Raw genomic sequence first — 20,187 nt, 5'->3', positions numbered from 1 at the left:
ACATTGATGTTAACACATCATTAACAACATTTTAGTTTTTGTATTTAAGAAATATTTTTTACAGATATTAATATTTTTTTAGTTTTTTTATTTTAAATTAATATTTTTTTAATATTCTTTAATTATTTTAATATACTGATATTAAAAATATTTTTTAAAAAATAAAAATAATATTATTTTAATATATTTATAAATAAAAATATTTTAAAAAATAATTATAACCATGCTCTTAAATATATCATTGTCAACAACCTTTTTTTTAATTTACGTGGGGTGTCCGGACCAGTTTGCGCGCACCACGACTAATCTTCACGGCCTATTGAATACCCTACAAACCCAGTAGGCATGTAAGGCACCGCAGGAGTGACAGGCGTACACGCCAGGGTTCGAACCCAAGTGCAGTGAAAGGAAATAAGTCCCTTCCACTAGGCCAAGCACTGAAATACATCAGTTAACAACCTTAATCCACTAAGAAGAATATTCTTTGCATTGTTAGCTGAAATATACTTTTGATAATCTTTTATTCGTTTTAAAAGCAAATAATTTTAAAAGAGGTCTTGTTATTTAAAAACATGAATAATTGTAAAAATATTCTTATAATTTAACATCAATTTCATTTTCTCTGTATATTTTTGTTTTTATTATTTAATTCAGAATGTAAAATATAATTTAATAAAGTATAGAGAGAAAATCAAATTAAGATCAAATTATTAAAGAGTTTTTGTAATTGTTCAATAAAAATATCATTTGTACTTTGACAATTGACGCTCCACTAATTTATAAATCCACACCAACTATATAGGCCCCCGTAATGGAGTATTTATTGACTAACAATGCAATTTAATTCTATTTTTAGTTGATGCGACCGAGAGATTAATTAAATATCATGTATGGCGTTTGCTTTATTGGATACCTGAGGTGTCAAATCCTTCATCCATCCTAATAAATTTAATAATTATACATTGAAATCTTTTATTTGCAGTAGGGCAGGCGGTGGAGGTGGCATTAACGATCCTTTTTAAGCCTCCATTTCCTATTGCGTTTTGAATGGGGAAGGGTAAATTTTTAAATTTTTTTATTTTAAATTTAATTTTTTTATGTTTTTTATTAATTTTATTTTAAAATATTTAAAATATATTTAAAATATTTTTTTAATATATCTCGATATAAAAAACTATTACTATCGTATTCCTAAATATACTAATGCCAGTCTACTTCTCGCAACTCACAACACATAATCAGGGTTAACGGTCTGTTTATTTTTATATTTTAAAAATATTTTTTAAAAAAACTAATATTTTTATTTTTTTATTTTAAATTAATATTTTTTGATGTATTTTAACATGAAAAATTACTAATATCACATTTTAAAACATGCTAGTACTAATCTACTTGTCACAGTCATAGCACTCTTTTTGATTTTGTATTTTAAAAATATTTAAAAAAATTATTTTTTTTATTTTTTTTTTATTTTTTATATATTTTTAGATCATTTTAATATATTAATATCAAAAATAATATTTTAAAAATAATTATAACAACACAAACACAGAACATCAAATATAAGAGACCATCAACAACTCCTATCAATGGGAAATTTCCCTTTTATCACACCACATAGTTTTCTTTTATGATGATTTAGAAATAGAAAACGGACAATGCCGTGGAGATAGTCGCACTCCTAATTATTATAATCTCTTGTCTGGATGACACAAGCATCTAATATTCCAACATATTTTCAGTTTCTTCGAGACAAAATCCAATTCACTCATCACGTTATTTCCTAACTCAACTGCATGATCGAAAAGCAGAAATTGAGTGATATGAAATAAACATCATGACCTTAACACACACGCAAACCCTAATCTGGCTCATAACTCGGTTAAAAAACAGAGTTACTATTTAAAAAGATTAATCAATAAATATTATTATTTTATTTAAAAAAATTAAAATAATACTGTTTTTTAATAAAACTAAACAAGGTTTTGACTTTTTTGAAAATTGGCTCAGCAAGCTAGTTCCGAGTCGGTCCAACCATGGTCGGCCCAACCATGGAGCTGAATTTTTTTTTTTTTTGATTTACATGGGGTGTCCGGGCCAATTTACGCGCACCACGACTAATCCTCACGGTCCACTGAACACCCTGCAAACCCAGCAAGCAGGTAAGGCAGCGCGGAGCTGACAGGCATGCAACTCCAAAGCTTGAACCCGTGACAGCAGAAGGCACAAGACGCCATTCCACCGCTGGGCAGTTGCCTTGGGTGCGGAGCCGAATTTAATATTATCGGTGCAGACATACCAAAACCGATATAAAAGACTGTTTTTATATAAAAGCGAAACCGCCCAAGCAACGTGGAATTGACGCCGCCCAAGCAATAAATAAGCTTGTAAGAAAAACATGAGCACTATAAAACAACATCCTCAACAGCATAATAATAAACTAACAACGGCAACAAATGCAGTCAAACAGAGCCATGGGGCATGTTAGCCCTACAACGTGGAGTACCTACTTTCGATACACTCCTCTCTCTCTCTCTCTCTCTCACGTGACTTGAAAATTTTTGCCCACGAAGAAAAGAAAAATTAATATTATAATAGACACATTTCTTCACCGATGATGCTGGCAGGTCTGGTTGGTACTGTAGTTGAATTATGTTTTCTTTTTTAAAAAATTTTAAATTAATTTTTTGATGTTATTAGATTATTTTTAATGGGGTGATATGAAAATAAATTTTATAAGTAAAAGAAATATTATTTTAATACTAAAATCATTTTAAAAGACTGCCGTAATGCTAAATAAGCCCATAACCAAAACGCTGTGTTTTGTGGTCCCCATCAATCAGGAACGGGAGGGAAAACAGTGGGGAAGTACTGTAGCTATCATGGGAACCAGCTCATTTTATCTTTTCTCCCTTCTTTCTTTCCCTCCATGAACAGAACAAGAGGTCCTTATCCAGGACATTGTCTGCTACTCAATCTAATATAATGGCCCAAAAAATATTGCAAAAGAAGGGAGAAAGAAATTGGGTCCTACACTAGAAATTGCAAACACCATAGTGGGTCCTACACGTAACCATGGATTTTGGGGGACTGTCTGAAAATTCATTAAGAAACGTGGCTTACGTCCACATTTCAATGTTAAGCTCTCCCACTACCTTGTTTTAGCCAAGTTTCTCATTTTTTCTCCCTCTAAATACTGTTAACGACACAGCACATCTTTTGTTTCTTTTTAGTTTAATGGGAAACATATCATGTCTAGAACCATGTATTAGTGTTAGTGGTTAAGTTTCCTCCTCCTTTTGTGTGTTCTTTACGTGTTTCTTTGGGTGCTAGATAAGCTAAAAAATCTAAGCTCTTGGCTTTCTTGGGAATCAGAGTGTGATTGAACTGGGTTTTGGTTCTTGGATCCGTTTCTTCTGGTAAGCAACAAAAGCTGGCCTCTTGCTTCATATATGTTTTTCTTTTACAACTACATACACACACTACTAGTTAAAGCTTGTTACTTTATTGGTGTTTGCTTATGCATTTATTTTAAGCTACTACTTTGATGGCTGGATTTGTGATTTTGATAGCTTATGGGGTTGTGGATTTGTTCCTGGAAAGGTGGTACAAGAAGAGAAATATTAGTTTTTTTTTTTTCCTGGTTCTAGTGATTTTCTTTCAGCTAGTTTAAGGTTTTCTTTCCATATTAAATTTTGGAGTAAGGTTAAATTAAAAGGAAAAAGGAAAAAATAAAAATAGAGTGGGCCGAGAATAGTAGAGTTGAAATGAAGTTAGTTGGGTTGATTGAGCGGGCCTTGTGTGTTTTATTGAATTTGAGCAACCCCATAATTTTTCCTGAACATGTATGTGATTTGTGAACCTGTTCTTCCTCTCTTTATCACTCTTTTGGATCCATGTTCAATTGATTTCATGTAACATTGCGGAAGATGCAGTTTGAATGTTTTTTCTCCTTATATTTCTCACTCTCCCATCATTTCTTTATTTTTTGATATAATTCCCATGTGCAAATTGCTGTCTTGGTTTTCTTTTTCCTTAAGAATCAATATCATAATTATGGAGTCTTAAAGAAAACTAATTGTTTACTGTTATAACTCTTGTATTGATTGTTACCTTGAAAAGGTTAATTGTCACAAGATGTCTGGTTTTGCCTCAATTTCCTGTTTGACGTAAGAAACAAAGTAAAGTGACATCAAGAAAGGAAAGTACTTTGATATTGGCATTTTGACAGAAAAGTGAAAGCTTCAAGATTTAATGAATTACATGCAAGACATTCGAGCCAGCATGGATGCCCATGGTTCAAGTTTTTGACAACCAATATTGATTTTGATTTTTCACTTTTTACTTCCTTTTTCCTAATAATTGTAATTTTTTCAGAGATTCTGATGTGAAATGTATGAATATTAGCTTTCTTCTCTTGCATGCTTCATTTTGCAATGTGCTGATGGTAGCCGTTCAAACCACTTTTCAGATTCCTTTGGGATAGGAGTGCTGATGGTAGCCGTTCAAATCGCTTTTCAGATTCCTTTGGGATACGAATTTGGCAATAAGAGGCTTATCTGATATGCTGCAGCTTTCCAATTTATATCAAATGCTTGGAGACAGAAAATGAAAACAAAGTTGTCTGCCATTACTGTGCTTTGCTAGATTGGAGGCTCAAGATGGATGATACATTTGCCAATGCTCAAAAAGATGGCCTGGGCAAAGAGGATTCATTGCATAGCTTAAGCCATGATAGAGAATTATCTGGTGACCACGAGCTGGATTGTTCCCAATCAAAATCGAGTAGGCTGACAAGAAGGGTAAATTCACATCAGTATCTGCATTTAAAAGTTAAGCAACTTCAACGCAGTAGAAGTTGCATCAAAGATTCTTTCCTTCGAAGCATTCATGTCTTAGACAATTGGATTCCAAAGCATATAATAACAATCGATGAGAAATATCTTCGTCGTTGCCTAGAATTCATACATGCCAGTACTTCTCAAGCGGCTCCATGCAACGCCTCTATGTACTTGGATTGGGGAAACATGGGGCTTTTCTCTGATGGCCTGAATATAGCTAAAATTGGGAATCAAAATACATGTAGTTCGGCTGGGTTTGATTTTGACTGTCCATTGGCTGGGACCGGGAGTGTAGTCATTAGCCCTGCAGAACAGTGGATTGCTGGTTCAATCATGGGTAGCAAGAGCATGGTGAATATACTGAAGAGTCCTTTATTGCGCAGATATGGTGCATATGATGGTGATGCCAATTTTGAGAAAGTGACTTCCAGCGATGTTAAAGGATCAATATGTTACGATTTTATGAATTCTCCTGGTGCGTTAAGTAGTTATTCACCACATGAGCTCGATAACGGAGCACGAACTCCAGGAAGCCATAAATATGAATCAGAGAGTTTGCACAAAAGGTTTGTTTCTATGTCGAGTACAAACTCTACTTGTTCTGATCAGTCCTCTTCTTCTCTCCCTGCTGCTGTTACTCAGGGGACGCTCCAGTGCACGTGGAAGGGGGGAAACCCACATTTCATCTTCTCCTTGGACGATCAGAAGGTGGTCTACGTGGCCAACTTTTATAATGTTAATTCAGCAGATGATAAGGCTCTAGAGTACGTGTATTTATTCCATTCTAGAAAAGGTGGCCAAAGGGAACATATGATTCATGATAAAGAGTCTCACCTTGTAGGTCAGATGAACGTATCAACTTCTTTTACTCTTTGCCCAAACAATTGTAGAATCATGGAGAGAGAATTTGTTTTGTTCGGTTGTTATGAAAATTTAGTGGGAGAGTTGCGAAGTTCAAGCCATGACCTCAGGAAGAACAAGGGATTGTCAAGCAGGGTGGTGGAAGTGTTCAGGACCACCAACTCATTCAAGAAGAGAACTAACTCCAGATATGATGGATCTGGTGCAATACTGGAGAATTCTTCTTGGGAGCCTTTTCAAGAGAGAGAATACAACATGGACGCGCTTGGTGGGACTAATCTCTTAGAAAATCATCTTCCCCCAAATCTTGAATTGGCGGCCATTTTGGTGAAAAATCATCTTCCTGAGAAGCGTCCAGAGAAGACTGGAGGTTGGGGTTTGAATTTTCTCAAGAACACGGCTGTAACGCAAGCCAAAGATACGAAGGAATCCTCAGTACTTTCTGCCTGTTGTGCCCGAGATACCGGTGATTGCTCAACAAGCACTGATATTCTCATTCCAGCTGGTCTTCATGGAGGTCCAAGGACCAGAAATGGTGGTCCTTCCAGTCTTATTGATAGATGGAGATCAGGCGGGTACTGTGATTGTGGTGGCTGGGATCTAGGGTGTCCGTTAACAGTACTCAAAAGCAGATCAACCAACAAGGAGTTTTCATCCTCAGCAGATATGCAGGGGGAGTGCAAGTTAGTTAATTTGTTCATACAGGTGAGCCACACTCCGAGTAAGCTTTATCCATTAATTCTTATGGTGGCCATCGCAAGCGCTGTCTCAATGCACAGAAAGAACAGCAACGGATATAATTTGCTTTTTTTCCTTTCAAAATTTGTAGTTTCTCCATTTCTTTACCGCAATTTCGTAGATTCTTATATGAGTATTAATGTAAGCATGACTCAACTCTTATTTTGCAGGGTTCAGAGAATGGTGCTCCCCCTTTGAGGATGGTGAATGTCCATGATGGCATGTATTCTGTGCATTTTCAGTCAACATTGTCAGCTCTGCAGTCTTTCTCAATAGCAGTGGCATTTATCCATAGCCAAAAAGTCCCGCACTCCAACCATAATACGTACAGAAGTTAAAGTAGGAAGATTCATGTTTCAGCTTGATGTAGTTGTAACCTCTTACTGTACTACAGCGCTTCGTAAGTCAAAATTTACAGTAATTATACATGAAAGTAGATTGTTAATTTTGGAAGTTTATGTTTTCTTTTTACTAGTGTTTTAGTGTTGGATTTTTTTTTCAAAAGTAAGTTGTTCTTGTTAGCGATTGGGATTGGTTATCCTTTGATTTTCCGACAAGAGTATCATGTAATCTCTATGCTATGATTGATTGTACAATTGTTTTTATGAAAGATGTACGAATTTTTGTAAGAAGAATTATAGCTACACGCCCATCAGCATATGGATTACAATTCATGTAATGCACTGCAAATCAGTGGGAACTGGAATTTAAGCATAAGAAGAATTAATATGAAATTTTTCTGTGACAGAGATCTTACATTTGTAGTTTGAAGAGGATAGGGTTGTGATTATTTTCCGTTTCTTTCTAATTTAGTTCTCTGCACAACATGGTACCTTAAAGATAATAGAAAGTGAACATTCTATTGGGTGTGCACTTAATGGCTGATTGGGTATGGAACACTAAATATTGGTTTCAATGTAGTTCAATACTATACTGTATTGATAATCTGAAAGGATTTTGGTGCATTTGGCTATCACATGCACATCTCAAGGGTAGATGGAGGGCATGTGCTTCTTAAATGGCTGAAGTCACGTTGCTTTACAAGAGCGCAAGTTAAGCAGTCAAAGTTATCGATTTTCAAGTGGAAATAGCTGAGATCCTTTTGTGGCTCATGATGCTTCATATTACTGCATGGTTCCCAATCATGAATCTAAACCTGTCAACGTGCGGATTGCAGGCCTCTTTCACTTGCACTTTGCAGGTAATGTGAGCTCCAGCTGTTGCTATTTTGCAGTGGTTATTTTAGATTAGAGTTTTTCTCTGCTTAATCATATACACACATAAAATGCATGTCCTAAGGGGCTAATTGCAATTTTTCTTAGTATATGAACAGCTCCCACTATGGTGGTAGATACTGCAGTTTCCGTTGAGCTTTGTTATGGTTACTTTGGGTTTATTTATGTAGCCTTACTGTGCTCACATACAAGAGTAGCTTTTGAAACTCTGTCCTTTGGGGACTCCTTACTTTTTTCAAAAATTTTACATCTAATTCTTTACATTTTAAGCAGCGCATTTTGAACAATAACATGGTTAGCATGCAGTATCACCCATCAGGCACATGATCACGTTCAGGAGTCATTTTTCTTTAGAAGTTTTAGATATAGATCGCAAAGATCAATTTTGGCATTTCCTGGCATGACATGATATTGAATTCCCACGAGCATACCCTCGCATTTTCTTTTCTAAGATATTCTTCTCACTGTTAAGTATGAGCAGCTCATTCTGAAACCCACGTTGTTTTGAGAGAACTGGGAAAGTTCAGTTTCAACTTTTCTTATATCTTTGTAGTGCATGTTTATGCTGCTGGTTCATCTTCAACCAGGCTTTATTTTTATGTAGCCTTGGGTTGGTTGACTTGGTCAGTTCTGCGTTGAAGGTTCAATATCTCAAGGTAAGCTTAAACTCTTCCTGCTTTTTCTTTCACAGTTCTTATTTTTTTAGTATTATTAAGTCTATTCCATGCAATCAAAAGATAACAGGAAGCATGTTTCATCATGTATAATGGAAAATGAGAAATATAGCATCCTTTCCCTCAGATGTTTCCAGGGCAAACTTAAGGAGTTAATGGCTGGGCTGATCTCAAAAGCTGGTGGGAATTGGCACATGGTTAAAGCCTAAAGATTCTATTTCACTTGTTTAATGATCTTCTATTATCATATCTATGCAGTTTACTCTTTTTTCTGATAAAATCTAGGGAGTGAAACTCTGCATATTTTGTTGTTTCTCTGTGGATGCAAGTGAGACTTGTTTCTCTGCTTCTATAACGTGGCAGGTGATTTTTGACATGTTCCATGATCCTTCAGTGCCTCAAGTTGAATGTATCGGCTGTCCACTAAAGAACTGGACAAGCTCTTGCTTTTGTTGACCATCACACGCGCACACATTTGAGCGCCCGTGCACTTAAAATATGATACATCCTGCTGTGTTATACTATAGGAATAGTTTTTTCTAGCAACAATTTTTCCTTGGCACAGACACCCTATAATGGATGACGGTGACATTTTGTGTCTTTTAGCGTTGAAAGCAGCTCCTCTGACGTTTTCATCTCCCCTTGGTAGCTTCTGGAAAAGAAGGTAGCGCTTGGAACCAGGAAAGAAAGTAGTAGGTAGGAGATTTTGGAGCTGCTTATCCATTAATTAACCATTTTAACTGTTATGCCTAAACATGATTTGACTTCCTTACACCTCTTTTTTTTTTCATTTGTTTCATACACCATTATAGATAAACTGCACAACATTATATGATATATAACTTGAAATTGTTCCATGAAGCTGAGTTGATCATGAGTGAGCTGTGTACATTGGTTACTGGAACAATGGAACTGTTTGAGGTATTTGTTATTATCTCTGATCTTGATGGTATATGTGGTTTTTGAATCCCTTAGGGGTCCTCATTAAGTAGTGATGCTCTGTATTCAGCCAAACATGAGGATTTTGTAGCTAGCATGGATGTTCTGCCAGGCTGTTCTCAAGGTTGTCTTTAACTCTTGTCCACTGGAACGATTTTATTTTGGTGCAGGGGAAATTACACTGCAAATCTTCACAATCAAGGCTCTTTCTTGGCAGTTGGCATTGAAACAGGGAAAACAAACCTATTGTGATCGGCTTCCTCAAAATTGATGTCCAGTGTCTCAGGCACAGAACCATCGTGTATGCAGTATTGTCATGGCATTGCATGAATCTAAGCTTGCTTCTATAATCATATCTCATATGGTCCTGGCTTCTTGCTAGAGTTTGTCGGAGAAGAAAGGAAACGATCATATCCAAAGGCAGAGAACTGCAACATATTATATTTGCCAGTGTCTTTTCTCGGTCGTGGTAGAATGGTTCCAGAAATTGCTGTCTAGAATTTAGGTTCGGGTATTCGAAATTGCTTCCAGCGAGCATTGCGTGGTCACTGTGTGGGGTTCAAGTCCGTGTTCCTGCACAGCTTGCTAGATCATCTATTCCACTACGTGCATCTTATGACTAGTTAAAACACAAATCATTAAAAGCTAGATCATTCTTTCCACAGCATGAGCTATAGATTGACAATTCCGTTTTCCATCGGTTTTTGCTGGTCCTTGAGTGATTGCCCCTGCATCTGACAAGACGTATTTGTGTCTTCCAGGATCATGCCGCCTCAGGCTAAACAATGTTAACTAAATCATAAAGAAGGTTCCGGGTGTTGGAATGCTGGGCATGTCAAGGCATTGGGGCCAATTTTCATGCATTGAAAGAAAAACAGAAAGGACTTGTGATCTACCAGGCATTTCCAGTCATCTTCGCGGTTCTCACGTGGATGCAAGTTTCGTGTTAGAGGCTTTAGGCCCACCTTTTCACCTGGTCTGCTCCTCTTCCCATAACTCTCTAGCACTACGCCGTATCAATCTTCCCATAGCTCTCCAGCTCCATGCCGTATCAAGATGATCGGAAGTCTTGATACAACGGAAGGTGACAATGGTCGAGTTTCTTGATATTTATATTTTATTTATTAAAACAACAAATATTTATAAACCATTTATCAATATTCAGGTATCAAGTGAGTATTTATTATTTACTATTATTTATTAATTAATAGTGTGTGTGTAAAGTATGTAGATGTATGTTAAATAATAAATTATTCATATATGTTTTATGTCAATATTAAAGCATGTGTATATCATATTGTATTGAAAAAATTTATATATTCTACAAATTAGTTTATATAATATAAATACATGTTGGGTTAGATTCGGGTGGATTTCAGGTAAAGTTTGACAATATACATATCATTTTTATTATTTATTAGGTCCAAAAAATATTTACCCAGATTGGGTTGGGTTGGATTGATATTTCAAGAGTTTAGATTAAATTGTAATTCCTAAATAGAATGCTTTTAAAGCAGTTTAAAGAACAACACAACTGTTTTTAATTTAATTATTTTTAAATTAAGAGCTATGTTTGGTTATTATTTGATTTAATTAAAAAATATATTTTGTTTTTGAAACAAAACATGATTTAGGGTTATCTGATATTGTTGTTTTGTAACTGTTTTACTGTGTTGCTCAATGCTCTGAAGTAAAAACATTGTTTAGTAACTAATTGTGCGTTGTGTTTATAAATATTTAAAGTGGTTAAATAGTATCTGGTTAAATTTTATTAATATATTTTTTAAAATATAAAATACCAATAAGAATTGTATTATATTAAATAATAAATATATTTCATTTATACGACGTGATTTATAACATTTTAAACTTACTTGCCACATGTTTATATTTTTACGTGTAATTATCAAGTTTAAGAAAATTAAGTAAAGAAGTAAAATAGGTGGATAATACACACACACGTGTCATTTTAATAAAATAAATAATATATAAAAAAGATTTTGAAATAGATTTACATAAAATACTGGTAAATTTTGAATGTATAATTAAAAAAATTAACGAAGAAAAATTTTATTTAATTAAAAAATGGATCCTAAAATAAATTTGTTTCATTTGAGGTTTCTGTTATAAAATTTATGAAGAAAGAAATTAAAAAATATTTTTTTTTTGTGAAAAAAAAAGAACAAAACAAGACCAACAATAGCTAACATAAATTTCCTTAAACCACGTCGTTTATTAATTTTTAAATTATTTTATAATAAATATCTAATATTCACATTTAAAAAACAAACAAACAAGTTTTGTATTTATATTTTCAAATTTGCTTTTAAAAGGGAAAACGAAAATGATATCAAAACAGTTGAGTTAATGGGCTTTGTTTGGACAGGGCTTAGTTTGCAAATTACAAGTTTGGGTATGACTCGGTGTTTCGCTAGGAGTAGTGGCAGGAAAAGGAAGGTAGGCCCATTGCGTCCGGCCCATGCTTGCGAAATCAGGTAGATACGGTTTCACGAGGCCCCTTGTACAATATCGGTATTAAAAAAAGACAAGGATATAACCGGAAATACGAAAAACACCAAAACAAAAACCCTAGACTTATAGAGAACCATCCCTATAAAGGCCCCAAACCCTAAGTTCACTCTTATTGTTCCTCCAGCAGTCGAAAATGTCGAAGCGAGGTCAGCTCTGTCTTGTCTCCTTACATCTTTTTTTATTCTTCATATTTTCCTCTGTGATCTCTTAGAAAATGAAATAAAATAATTTGAAATCATCACAAATCTCTTGTTTTGTGTTTGCTAACAGTTAGATTCTTAACACCGTTGCTGTTGTTGTTGGTTTGAATAAAAATACAGGACGTGGAGGATCAGCTGGCAACAAGTTCAGGATGTCACTGGGTCTGCCAGTGGCAGCAACAGTGAACTTTGCTGATAACACTGGGGCTAAGAAACTTTACATCATCTCCGTGAAGGGAATAAAGGGTCGTTTGAACCGTTTACCTTCTGCTTGCGTTGGTGATATGGTTATGGCCACTGTCAAGAAGGGGAAGCCTGATCTCCGGAAGAAGGTCATGCCTGCTGTTATTGTTAGGCAGCGTAAGCCTTGGCGCCGAAAGGACGGCGTTTTCATGTACTTCGAAGGTCATTCTCTTCCCTCTGTTATTCTATTTTGATGTTTCATCATTTCTAGTTGTGTTTTTTTACCTGTCAGGTGTTTATTTACTGCCTTCTATGTTGATCTTTTTTATTTTAATAGGTTGTTTATCGCTAGTCTATCATCCTATGATTTATGTTGTTATAATCATCTCTGCTACTAGAGATCCAAACTTTTTCTGTTTTGTGATTTGTAATTTGTATTCCTATAGAAATTGCTTGCATGCTAGTACTATCGCAGTAAGGTTTTTTTTTTATATATATATATATATACGTGTTTCTAGTTCATGGAAATTGATTTTTGTTTTTCAAATTGGTCAAAAAACTTATTTGGGAAACAGCACAGCTATCTGTTTTGGCTGTGCCAGTCTCGCTAGTGCAGCATAAAGAATTTCCCTGATTGTGTGGTGGTGGACTGGGCTGCCACAACAAAATATTTTTGTTTGTTGTATCAGACCTGCCTTGACAATTTGATTACTCTCTAATTGAATTTTTACTAATTGTGTTGTATGTCTTCCAATGAAGGCGAGAATAATTTTTTTGCCCTTCCAACAAGTCAGTCTGGTATAGACTGTCTAGTGTCTTGTTGCATGCATCCACTTCTGATTTAATAAATAATGCAGAGAGAGTCACAGTCATATAATTATACAATAACACCCAGAGTAATTGCCCAATAAAGGAAACAGCATTTTTGTTTTTGTGCAACGAAATATAACCAACAATCTTAATTTAAGTAACATGGAGTAATAATGTATAATCAATTTGTTGCGGAAGTGGAACTGGCACAACTTGAGACTGTTTTACTGCCAGTAAATTAAAAAAAATATTTGATGTGCTGGTCACACTTTTTCAATCTTTCTGCAACTGGTGTGATTGGGGAAATATTTTGCTGCTCCAGTGAAACTGGTGCAACCAAAGATGTGCTATTTGCCTAATTTTTTCTCCTGTTTACTGCTAAGTTGAAAAAAAATTGAAATGGGGGTTTGCTGGTTAAGCAGTGTCATGATGCGCGTGTATCTTCTTTTTTGATTTGGGTGTGTTTTATGATATGATGCTTCCTAAGACCAGCTATATTGAACTAGATGGTCATATATTTAACTAGTATGATTTATCTAATGTAGAATCACACTTTTTTGCAATTTGATAACTTAGTTCTGTATTTGGAAGTGTTTCCCAGTGCCTGTCTTAGATGTGTTTTAAGGTGTTTGTATGATTTATTGCTGGTGATGTGGTGTTGAGAATGCTTGTATTACAGTTTCTTTGCACCTCCCATACCCAGCTAGATTATATTTACTCACCTTACCCTGATTTGGATGGTAATTTTGTTTTATCATCCCTATCAAGGTTGAAACATGCATAATGTGTTTGGTTTAGTTAGAGGTATATCCTTTATTTCATTGATATATTTTTTGTTTATCAATTTCCAAAACGTGACTTGACCACATTGGTTGTTAATTTATCCATTCTGTGAATAACATGGCATAATACATTCAGGGTTTTAGCAGGGTAGCATGACATGTTACCAGACATAAGTCAAGTATCATCCTAAAAATTCTGTGGTTGATACAGTTACATGTCTGGTAAATTGACAGAGTCCCTCGTTACAGATTTGCTGTCTCTTTTAATTTGCATATCTGCTCCATTTGGACCCAACATTTGTATTTTAAAGTGATTTTTTTTTAAATTTTGATGCTAGTGCACTCTTAATGGTTGTCATTTGGAATATCTTCAATATGATTGGTTATTGAAACAAGTGCACTTTTATTGATCGTCATTTGGAATATCCTCAGTATGTTTGGTTATGTAGCTATGTTGTGATATGGGGGTATTTTGCTTTACATGTCAGTGAAATTCACTCCCGCCATGTCTCTCTTGTTTGATAACAACAGGAGACAATGACAATTCTTATGGCTGTTTGCTCGATAAATAACAAGCTTGTAAATCTCTCTTGTTTGATAACAACAGGAGACAATTACAATTCTTATGGCTTGTCAAACACATGTTCTTCAAAACACATGTTTGACTATAACTGCATTGCAATAGCCACACAAAGGTTTATTTGTTTGTTCCTGAATTGGAATTCTTTTTTATTTTTATCTGCAGATAATGCTGGTGTCATAGTGAACCCTAAAGGAGAAATGAAAGGTACCGCCTAATACTTGCAAACTCTGGGTCCCCATGGCTGCCACCATTCTTCCAGTGTTTTGAGATGTACAACTTGTCTGATTTCTTGCACATTCTTATTTCATGTTACTGTTGCTTCCAGGCTCTGCAATTACTGGTCCAATTGGAAAGGAGTGCGCTGATCTTTGGCCAAGGATTGCAAGTGCAGCCAATGCCATCGTTTAAGAGCTTTAATTTTTCTGTTCAATCCATTTGGAACATACTGTCGTTAGTCTTGATTGTTTTTGTAGGGATAATCTTAGTTGTGTTTATGAAAGCTTGACTGAATTTTGTTTGCGAGCTTTATATGCAGTTATAAACTGCATGAAGTTTGCGCAAGAAAGATGGTATAATTTTGGTGTTGATTTCAAATTTTATGGAAACCCTTCATCTAAATTTCTAGCTCTATTAAAAATACTTATTCCTTCACGCAATGTGCTGCCGGATGTTTCTACTCATACCAGCAAATATCATCACACCAATTATTCAACCACGGGATCGTTGAAGTTTGTTTCTGAGAAGTTGATTGTTGTTTCCGGGTTAGAAAACCCTGTAACTTCTGGTGCTGTTGCTGCATTAGAAACCTCCCCATTTCGATGAAATTAGATTTTGCCCATTGCCCACTGTCTGTTTTGAAGAACATGTGCTTGACAAGCACTGTCACGATACCTGCGAGCAGGTATGCCCTGCATTTGTTTGGAAGAATCATGTACTCTCTCAACGTGGTATTGTTTAAGAAGAAAATCAACATCAATCAACAGTTGACGACGTCCCCAGGCATCTTATTGATGATTGATGGTGATCATCTTATCAATGACCAACCTTTGTGTGGCTATTGCAATGCAGTTATAGTCAAACAGTTCTTTTCTTTTTATAGAAAATAAAGTTTAGAATGATACTCTGTGATTGATTTGGTGTTTTGCAACTGGGTCGTGCTGTCGCGTGGAATTGTCAGACCTTACGGCAGTAAAACCTTTGTTTTTCTATCAATCAATTTTCTTTAATTCAGGGTGCTCGCCACCTCGGCCAGCATGTGAAGCTGGGATCGAGTTAGTGGCCTGCGACAACTTCCCAAAAATCATGTGACCAAGTCACTGTTTCTTGATCCATCTCCCTGTAAATATGTAACCTCCTCGTAACATTACACTCGAGTCCTCTTGTGAAGAAAAGGATGGGGAGGCTTCTCGGCTTCTTGTTGTGTTTCTCGAGTTTCTTCATCAGTGCAACTTTTGCAGACTGGAATATCCTGAATCAAAGAACGAAGAGTGGGCTAAAGATTAGCCTGAAAAGTTATTGTGAAAGCTGGAGAATAAATGTTGAGCTGCATAACATCCAAGACTTCACAGTTGTGCCAGAAGAGTGCGTGTCCTACATTGGCAAATATGTTGCATCAAGCCAGTACCAGGTAGACTCCGAGAGGACAATTGAAGAATGCAGATTATATCTCAGCACCAGCTGCCTTTTGAAGAAAGATGGCAGAGACGCTTGGCTGTTTGATATTGATGATACCCTGTTATCTACTGTGCCTTACTTCAAGAAACATCATTTTGGGTAATCCATTTCTTCTGTGTTTGTTGCTTACAATATTTGTAGTGAAGGTAAAACTGGTGGTTGCATGCTTGCAATCAAGAATCCTGATCTATGGCCTCTTTTCCCTTCTTTTGTGAGCTTCTGATTTGCTATGTAATAGTGATTAAACTTTTCTTGTTTTGAGCAGGGGAGAAAAACTGAACTTGACATCGTTAGAGAGATGGATGAGTCAGGGCAAGGCACCAGCCTTGGAGCATTCACTCAAGTTCTTTGACGAATTGAAATCTAAAGGAGTTCAGATTTTTCTGGTTTCTTCAAGAAGAGAACATCTTAGATCAGCCACAATCGACAACCTTATTGATGTTGGTTATCATGGTTGGACTCGTCTTATATTAAGGTAAACTCCCACACCGACCAATTATGCACCCCCCCTCCCTCCCTCCCTCATGCTTTACGAGAGTACTTCTGGCTCGATGCAGGGGCCGAGATGATGAGTTGAATGAGGTGCAACAATACAAGGCCAACGTGAGAAAACAATTGATCAGCAATGGGTACCGCATCTGGGGAATAGTTGGAGACCAGTACAGCAGCTTTGAGGGACTCCCAAGTGTGCGAAGGTCATTCAAACTTCCAAATCCTTTGTACTACGTTTCTTGAAGCATCACCCAGACCACTACCTTATTTTCTTTCGATGTCCATTGTGTTTTTGTGGCTCCAAGAAATCTGTATTGAAGCTTGCTTGTTTATTGTTAAACCCTGTCCTTCGGTATCCAAATGATTCTCAGTAAGGAGGTTGTCTCAAGACCAAGCTAATTTTGAAACCATCATTAGATTTGCACTTAATTCTCTATGTGGGCAATGTCAGGACTGAAGCCTGGTAGTGGTATACGCCACCCAGGATGCATCGATGTTTCCAAACAATCTGCTAGAAGCACTTGATGATGCTCACTCTAGGAACTGAAGAACTTCATCAGCACCATGATGATATTCAAACACGCATGAAGTAACTACATGAGCTTTTATTCAAAAACATACGCAACGCTTTGATAGTTGATAAATAATCAGTTCTAGACAACCACTCGTGATAATTTTCTGCAGAAAGAAAAGGCCAAGTCTCAATTTATTACACCAACATTATCAGTCAAACAGAAAACTGTTAGGTTCCTGATATTTGAGTACTTAGCAGTAGAGATCCCTTAGCGCATCTTAGCTTCAGCACCCCTGTTCATTTTGGCGCAATACTCGAATAAACTACCATCAAAACATCGTCTTATAGCTTCTTTAGACAGGAATCCTTCTTCATCCTTTGCAAGAACATAGAGAAGGCCCCATTCGAACTTAGCTCCCATCCTGCAAGCCATTGCTCAATCACATCAGCGTGGTTTAAAAAAATTCAAGCATAGTGAGTTGGAAAACAGATGGGAGCCTGGAAATAAACCATCCAAATATATCAAAGGCATTCCGTTGTCCCTCGGTCATTTTCCAGAGCTCTCCAAGTGACAACTTGTCTGGCTTTGTTTTAGCATACTTGCTGAAAATGCTCTCGAAATTCACAGGTATGTATCTGCATAGGTAATCATGGCAGTATAATTTTAAGCTTTAAGCACGATCTAGATACAGTTCATGTGTTCAAATCCCTACCTTCCTTCTGTGTCGTAAGTCCCAGAGTCGCTTCCATGCTTGGCTTTGTGTATGTTGTGTATGTGTATTGGAAAAAGGGGAGAAGGGAACCATCCCTGAGACAAATTTTTTATGCTATATGATAAGCAGTTTCCTAACTCCACACTGGAAAGATAAAAAAACTCGCATCGATCTTAAAACAGATTACACACTTAAATAGATAATGAGAGCCACAATGTACGAAATATACAATCTTTTTTTCAACTCTACAATGTGACATCTGATCCTTCATTGTAAATGTCTTTAGATGGCAGAAACAGAGCTGAGTTTACTTACAGGAAGAGTAGCATAGCTCAAAGCTCCGTTGATGACAGCAGCTACTATAAGAGAGACAATTATATTGAAACCAATTGCACGCAATCCTGTGTTTTGTTGGGGATAGGGTGGAGATGATCAAAAGAGAAGGGAAATGTAAGTAAAATGTGAAGAATAATCAACAACAAAGGTATACTTCATGATTCGGCGAACTGTACATCATATAAAAAATTTCGTTTCCTTTTCTTTCATTTTCTTTTTGGGAAACAAAAGATGCATAGTATGAAAATATAATCTGGGATGATGAAAAAAATCAAAAATTTTTTTTTTACCAGTGTAAGTCTCCCAAGGGTAAACTATTCCATTTTCATCTAGGTCGAAAAAGGCTACATGTTGCTGAAGGACACTCAACCCGCGATGCTTATGTCCCGGTGTTCCATGAGGATTTTCTGTATCGGGAGCTTGCAAACCTCTTGCCATGTCTGTTTTCACACCAAAGGAACAGATCAAGAGTTTCATCCAGAAACTAAGAATAGCATGTGGAATTACTCCATGGAAGCATAACATTTTCCCCTCCTTAGTTCTTCTACCAGTGAATTCAGCTCATAAATTCATCTACACTCCCCAATTTGAGCATTTTTCATCGCCCAAAATTGGCCTCAAATTAGTTATCAGAAAGGGTGAAGATCAAGGAAAGTCAAAGTTAGGCATCAATTCTGTAAGTAATTTTGTTAACCCTTCCTCTTGATTCTACCATGACATGGCTCACATGTTACTGTCTATGCAAATTTTCTTAGCACAGAGTATGTGATATAAAGCATGTCCCTCGATTATTCAAAATAATTACTATGATAATTTCTTGACGGGAGACAATCAGTCCAAGATACTTCAAATCAAACATACCAGTTTCCAAGACAAGAAAAAGATCTCCTTTTTTTCGTTTTTTAATCAAACAATTTTGATTTACTACAACGTAAATAGAGCAAAGATTGATAAAGAAACACAACCCTTGTTTTTTCCCTTCATGACTGGCAGAATCACAACACACATGTTAGTTAGAAGGCAAATTGCAATAGTGGTTCTTTCTCTAAGAAATCACTTACTATATATATACATTATTAAATTTATCCACAACACATGTTATTAGTGAAGAATGACTTGAAAAAGAACAAGAAGAAGAAGAAGAAGAAGAGACGACTTACAAGGCTTTGGGATTTTATCATCCAAATCATCACGAACAGGTCTCTCATGAGTAACAGGTGCATAAGGTGCTTCTCTTGCCAGTGAATCCTTCTCGATCTCCCTGGCCATTAATTTCTTGTTTCTGCTGTGTTTGTCCCTTTTGTTTTCCCTCTTTCTTTTTATCTAACAACCTCTCTAACTCTCTTTCCGTAATTCAGCCTCGCCGTTGGGTCAGTATAAATTGACCTAGCTAGGCCACGTGGCAGCCATGCAGAGACAGCCGCTTGCTTGTGGCAAGCTCTAAACTACACAAAAGTATGCTTATGGATTTGTGCAGGTTTTTAAACTACACAAAAGTATGCTTATGGATTTATGCAGGGTTTTTTTTTGTTTTTTTTCTTCCAAAAAAATCCAATAGAAATCTTGGCCCCGGCGGACAGGGGCTGAGGCTCCTTGTTTAGCAGGGGCGGAAGCGAACCTACATGTTTGCCTTTGGGGTCAATGGCACCCCCAAACTTCTGAAAATTGTTCAATTTAACCCTTGGATCTGAGAGTTAATTCATTATGGTCATGCATTTGGCCCGTCCAAAGCTTTTTTTTTGCTCTAAGATCCTTTCTTGCTTTGTTTTATTTTCAACTTATTGCTTATGCTCTATTTTCCCTCCTCCTCCTGCTAAAGAAATCATCTAGTCTACCTTCTATCTTATCTTATCTTGATCTTGATCTCAATACAGTGTTCTATCTTATCTTATCTTGATCTTGATCTTGATCTTAATCTCAATACAGTAAGTAAAAGGGATGTAATTGTCATAAAGTTTTACTGTGAAGCTACATGTTTAGTAGGCTAAAATACCAGCCAATAATATATTTTTTATGACTACATTAGTTTTCAATTTATATTATTTTATAATTATTCACACTGTTAAAATTCTTTTAAGTT

General features: G+C 36.1%; 4 protein-coding genes across 13 annotated transcripts; 3 read left to right on the top strand and 1 right to left on the bottom strand.

Annotated features, from left to right (window-relative positions):
• The first annotated feature begins 3,049 nt into the window (after window positions 1-3,049).
• LOC105137411 (uncharacterized) lies at window positions 3,050-10,252 on the top strand. Of its 10 annotated transcripts, none has more exons than XR_844583.1 (8): window positions 3,050-3,419; window positions 4,522-6,407; window positions 6,611-6,840; window positions 7,432-7,641; window positions 8,280-8,331; window positions 8,999-9,045; window positions 9,212-9,270; window positions 9,459-10,252. XR_844583.1 is itself a non-coding variant. In XM_011043133.1 (3 exons), the coding sequence occupies exons 2-3, from the start codon at window positions 4,662-4,664 to the stop codon at window positions 6,776-6,778; spliced, it is 1,914 nt and encodes a 637-aa protein (XP_011041435.1). In that variant the 5' UTR covers window positions 3,050-3,419; window positions 4,522-4,661; the 3' UTR covers window positions 6,779-7,084. The 10 variants fall into 10 exon arrangements, 1 of the variants encoding a protein (XP_011041435.1); XR_844578.1 differs by having other exon boundaries at window positions 8,477-9,045; XR_844577.1 differs by having other exon boundaries at window positions 7,437-7,641; window positions 8,477-9,270.
• Window positions 10,253-11,854: 1,602 nt separating this feature from the next.
• On the top strand, window positions 11,855-15,005 carry LOC105137406 (60S ribosomal protein L23-like). The gene is made up of 4 exons (XM_011043127.1): window positions 11,855-11,966; window positions 12,141-12,425; window positions 14,541-14,582; window positions 14,704-15,005. Exons 1-4 carry the CDS (start codon window positions 11,954-11,956, stop codon window positions 14,784-14,786), a joined length of 423 nt encoding a protein of 140 aa, XP_011041429.1. The 5' UTR covers window positions 11,855-11,953; the 3' UTR covers window positions 14,787-15,005.
• A 622-nt stretch (window positions 15,006-15,627) lies between these two features.
• On the top strand, window positions 15,628-16,973 carry LOC105137407 (acid phosphatase 1-like). The gene is made up of 3 exons (XM_011043128.1): window positions 15,628-16,151; window positions 16,318-16,527; window positions 16,610-16,973. Exons 1-3 carry the CDS (start codon window positions 15,772-15,774, stop codon window positions 16,785-16,787), a joined length of 768 nt encoding a protein of 255 aa, XP_011041430.1. The 5' UTR covers window positions 15,628-15,771; the 3' UTR covers window positions 16,788-16,973.
• A 139-nt stretch (window positions 16,974-17,112) lies between these two features.
• LOC105137408 (peroxygenase 1-like) lies at window positions 17,113-19,590 on the bottom strand. The gene is made up of 6 exons (XM_011043129.1): window positions 19,268-19,590; window positions 18,398-18,547; window positions 18,087-18,172; window positions 17,772-17,866; window positions 17,569-17,694; window positions 17,113-17,480 (listed from the first exon to the last, which is right to left on the bottom strand). The coding sequence occupies exons 1-6, from the start codon at window positions 19,374-19,376 to the stop codon at window positions 17,327-17,329; spliced, it is 720 nt and encodes a 239-aa protein (XP_011041431.1). The 5' UTR covers window positions 19,377-19,590; the 3' UTR covers window positions 17,113-17,326.
• Window positions 19,591-20,187: the final 597 nt, after the last annotated feature.

This window comes from Populus euphratica, unplaced genomic scaffold (genome assembly GCF_000495115.2).
Source record: "Populus euphratica unplaced genomic scaffold, PopEup_1.0 scaffold81.1, whole genome shotgun sequence".
Taxonomy (NCBI): domain Eukaryota; kingdom Viridiplantae; phylum Streptophyta; class Magnoliopsida; order Malpighiales; family Salicaceae; genus Populus; species Populus euphratica.
This window is presented reverse-complemented; position numbering and strand designations above follow the sequence as displayed.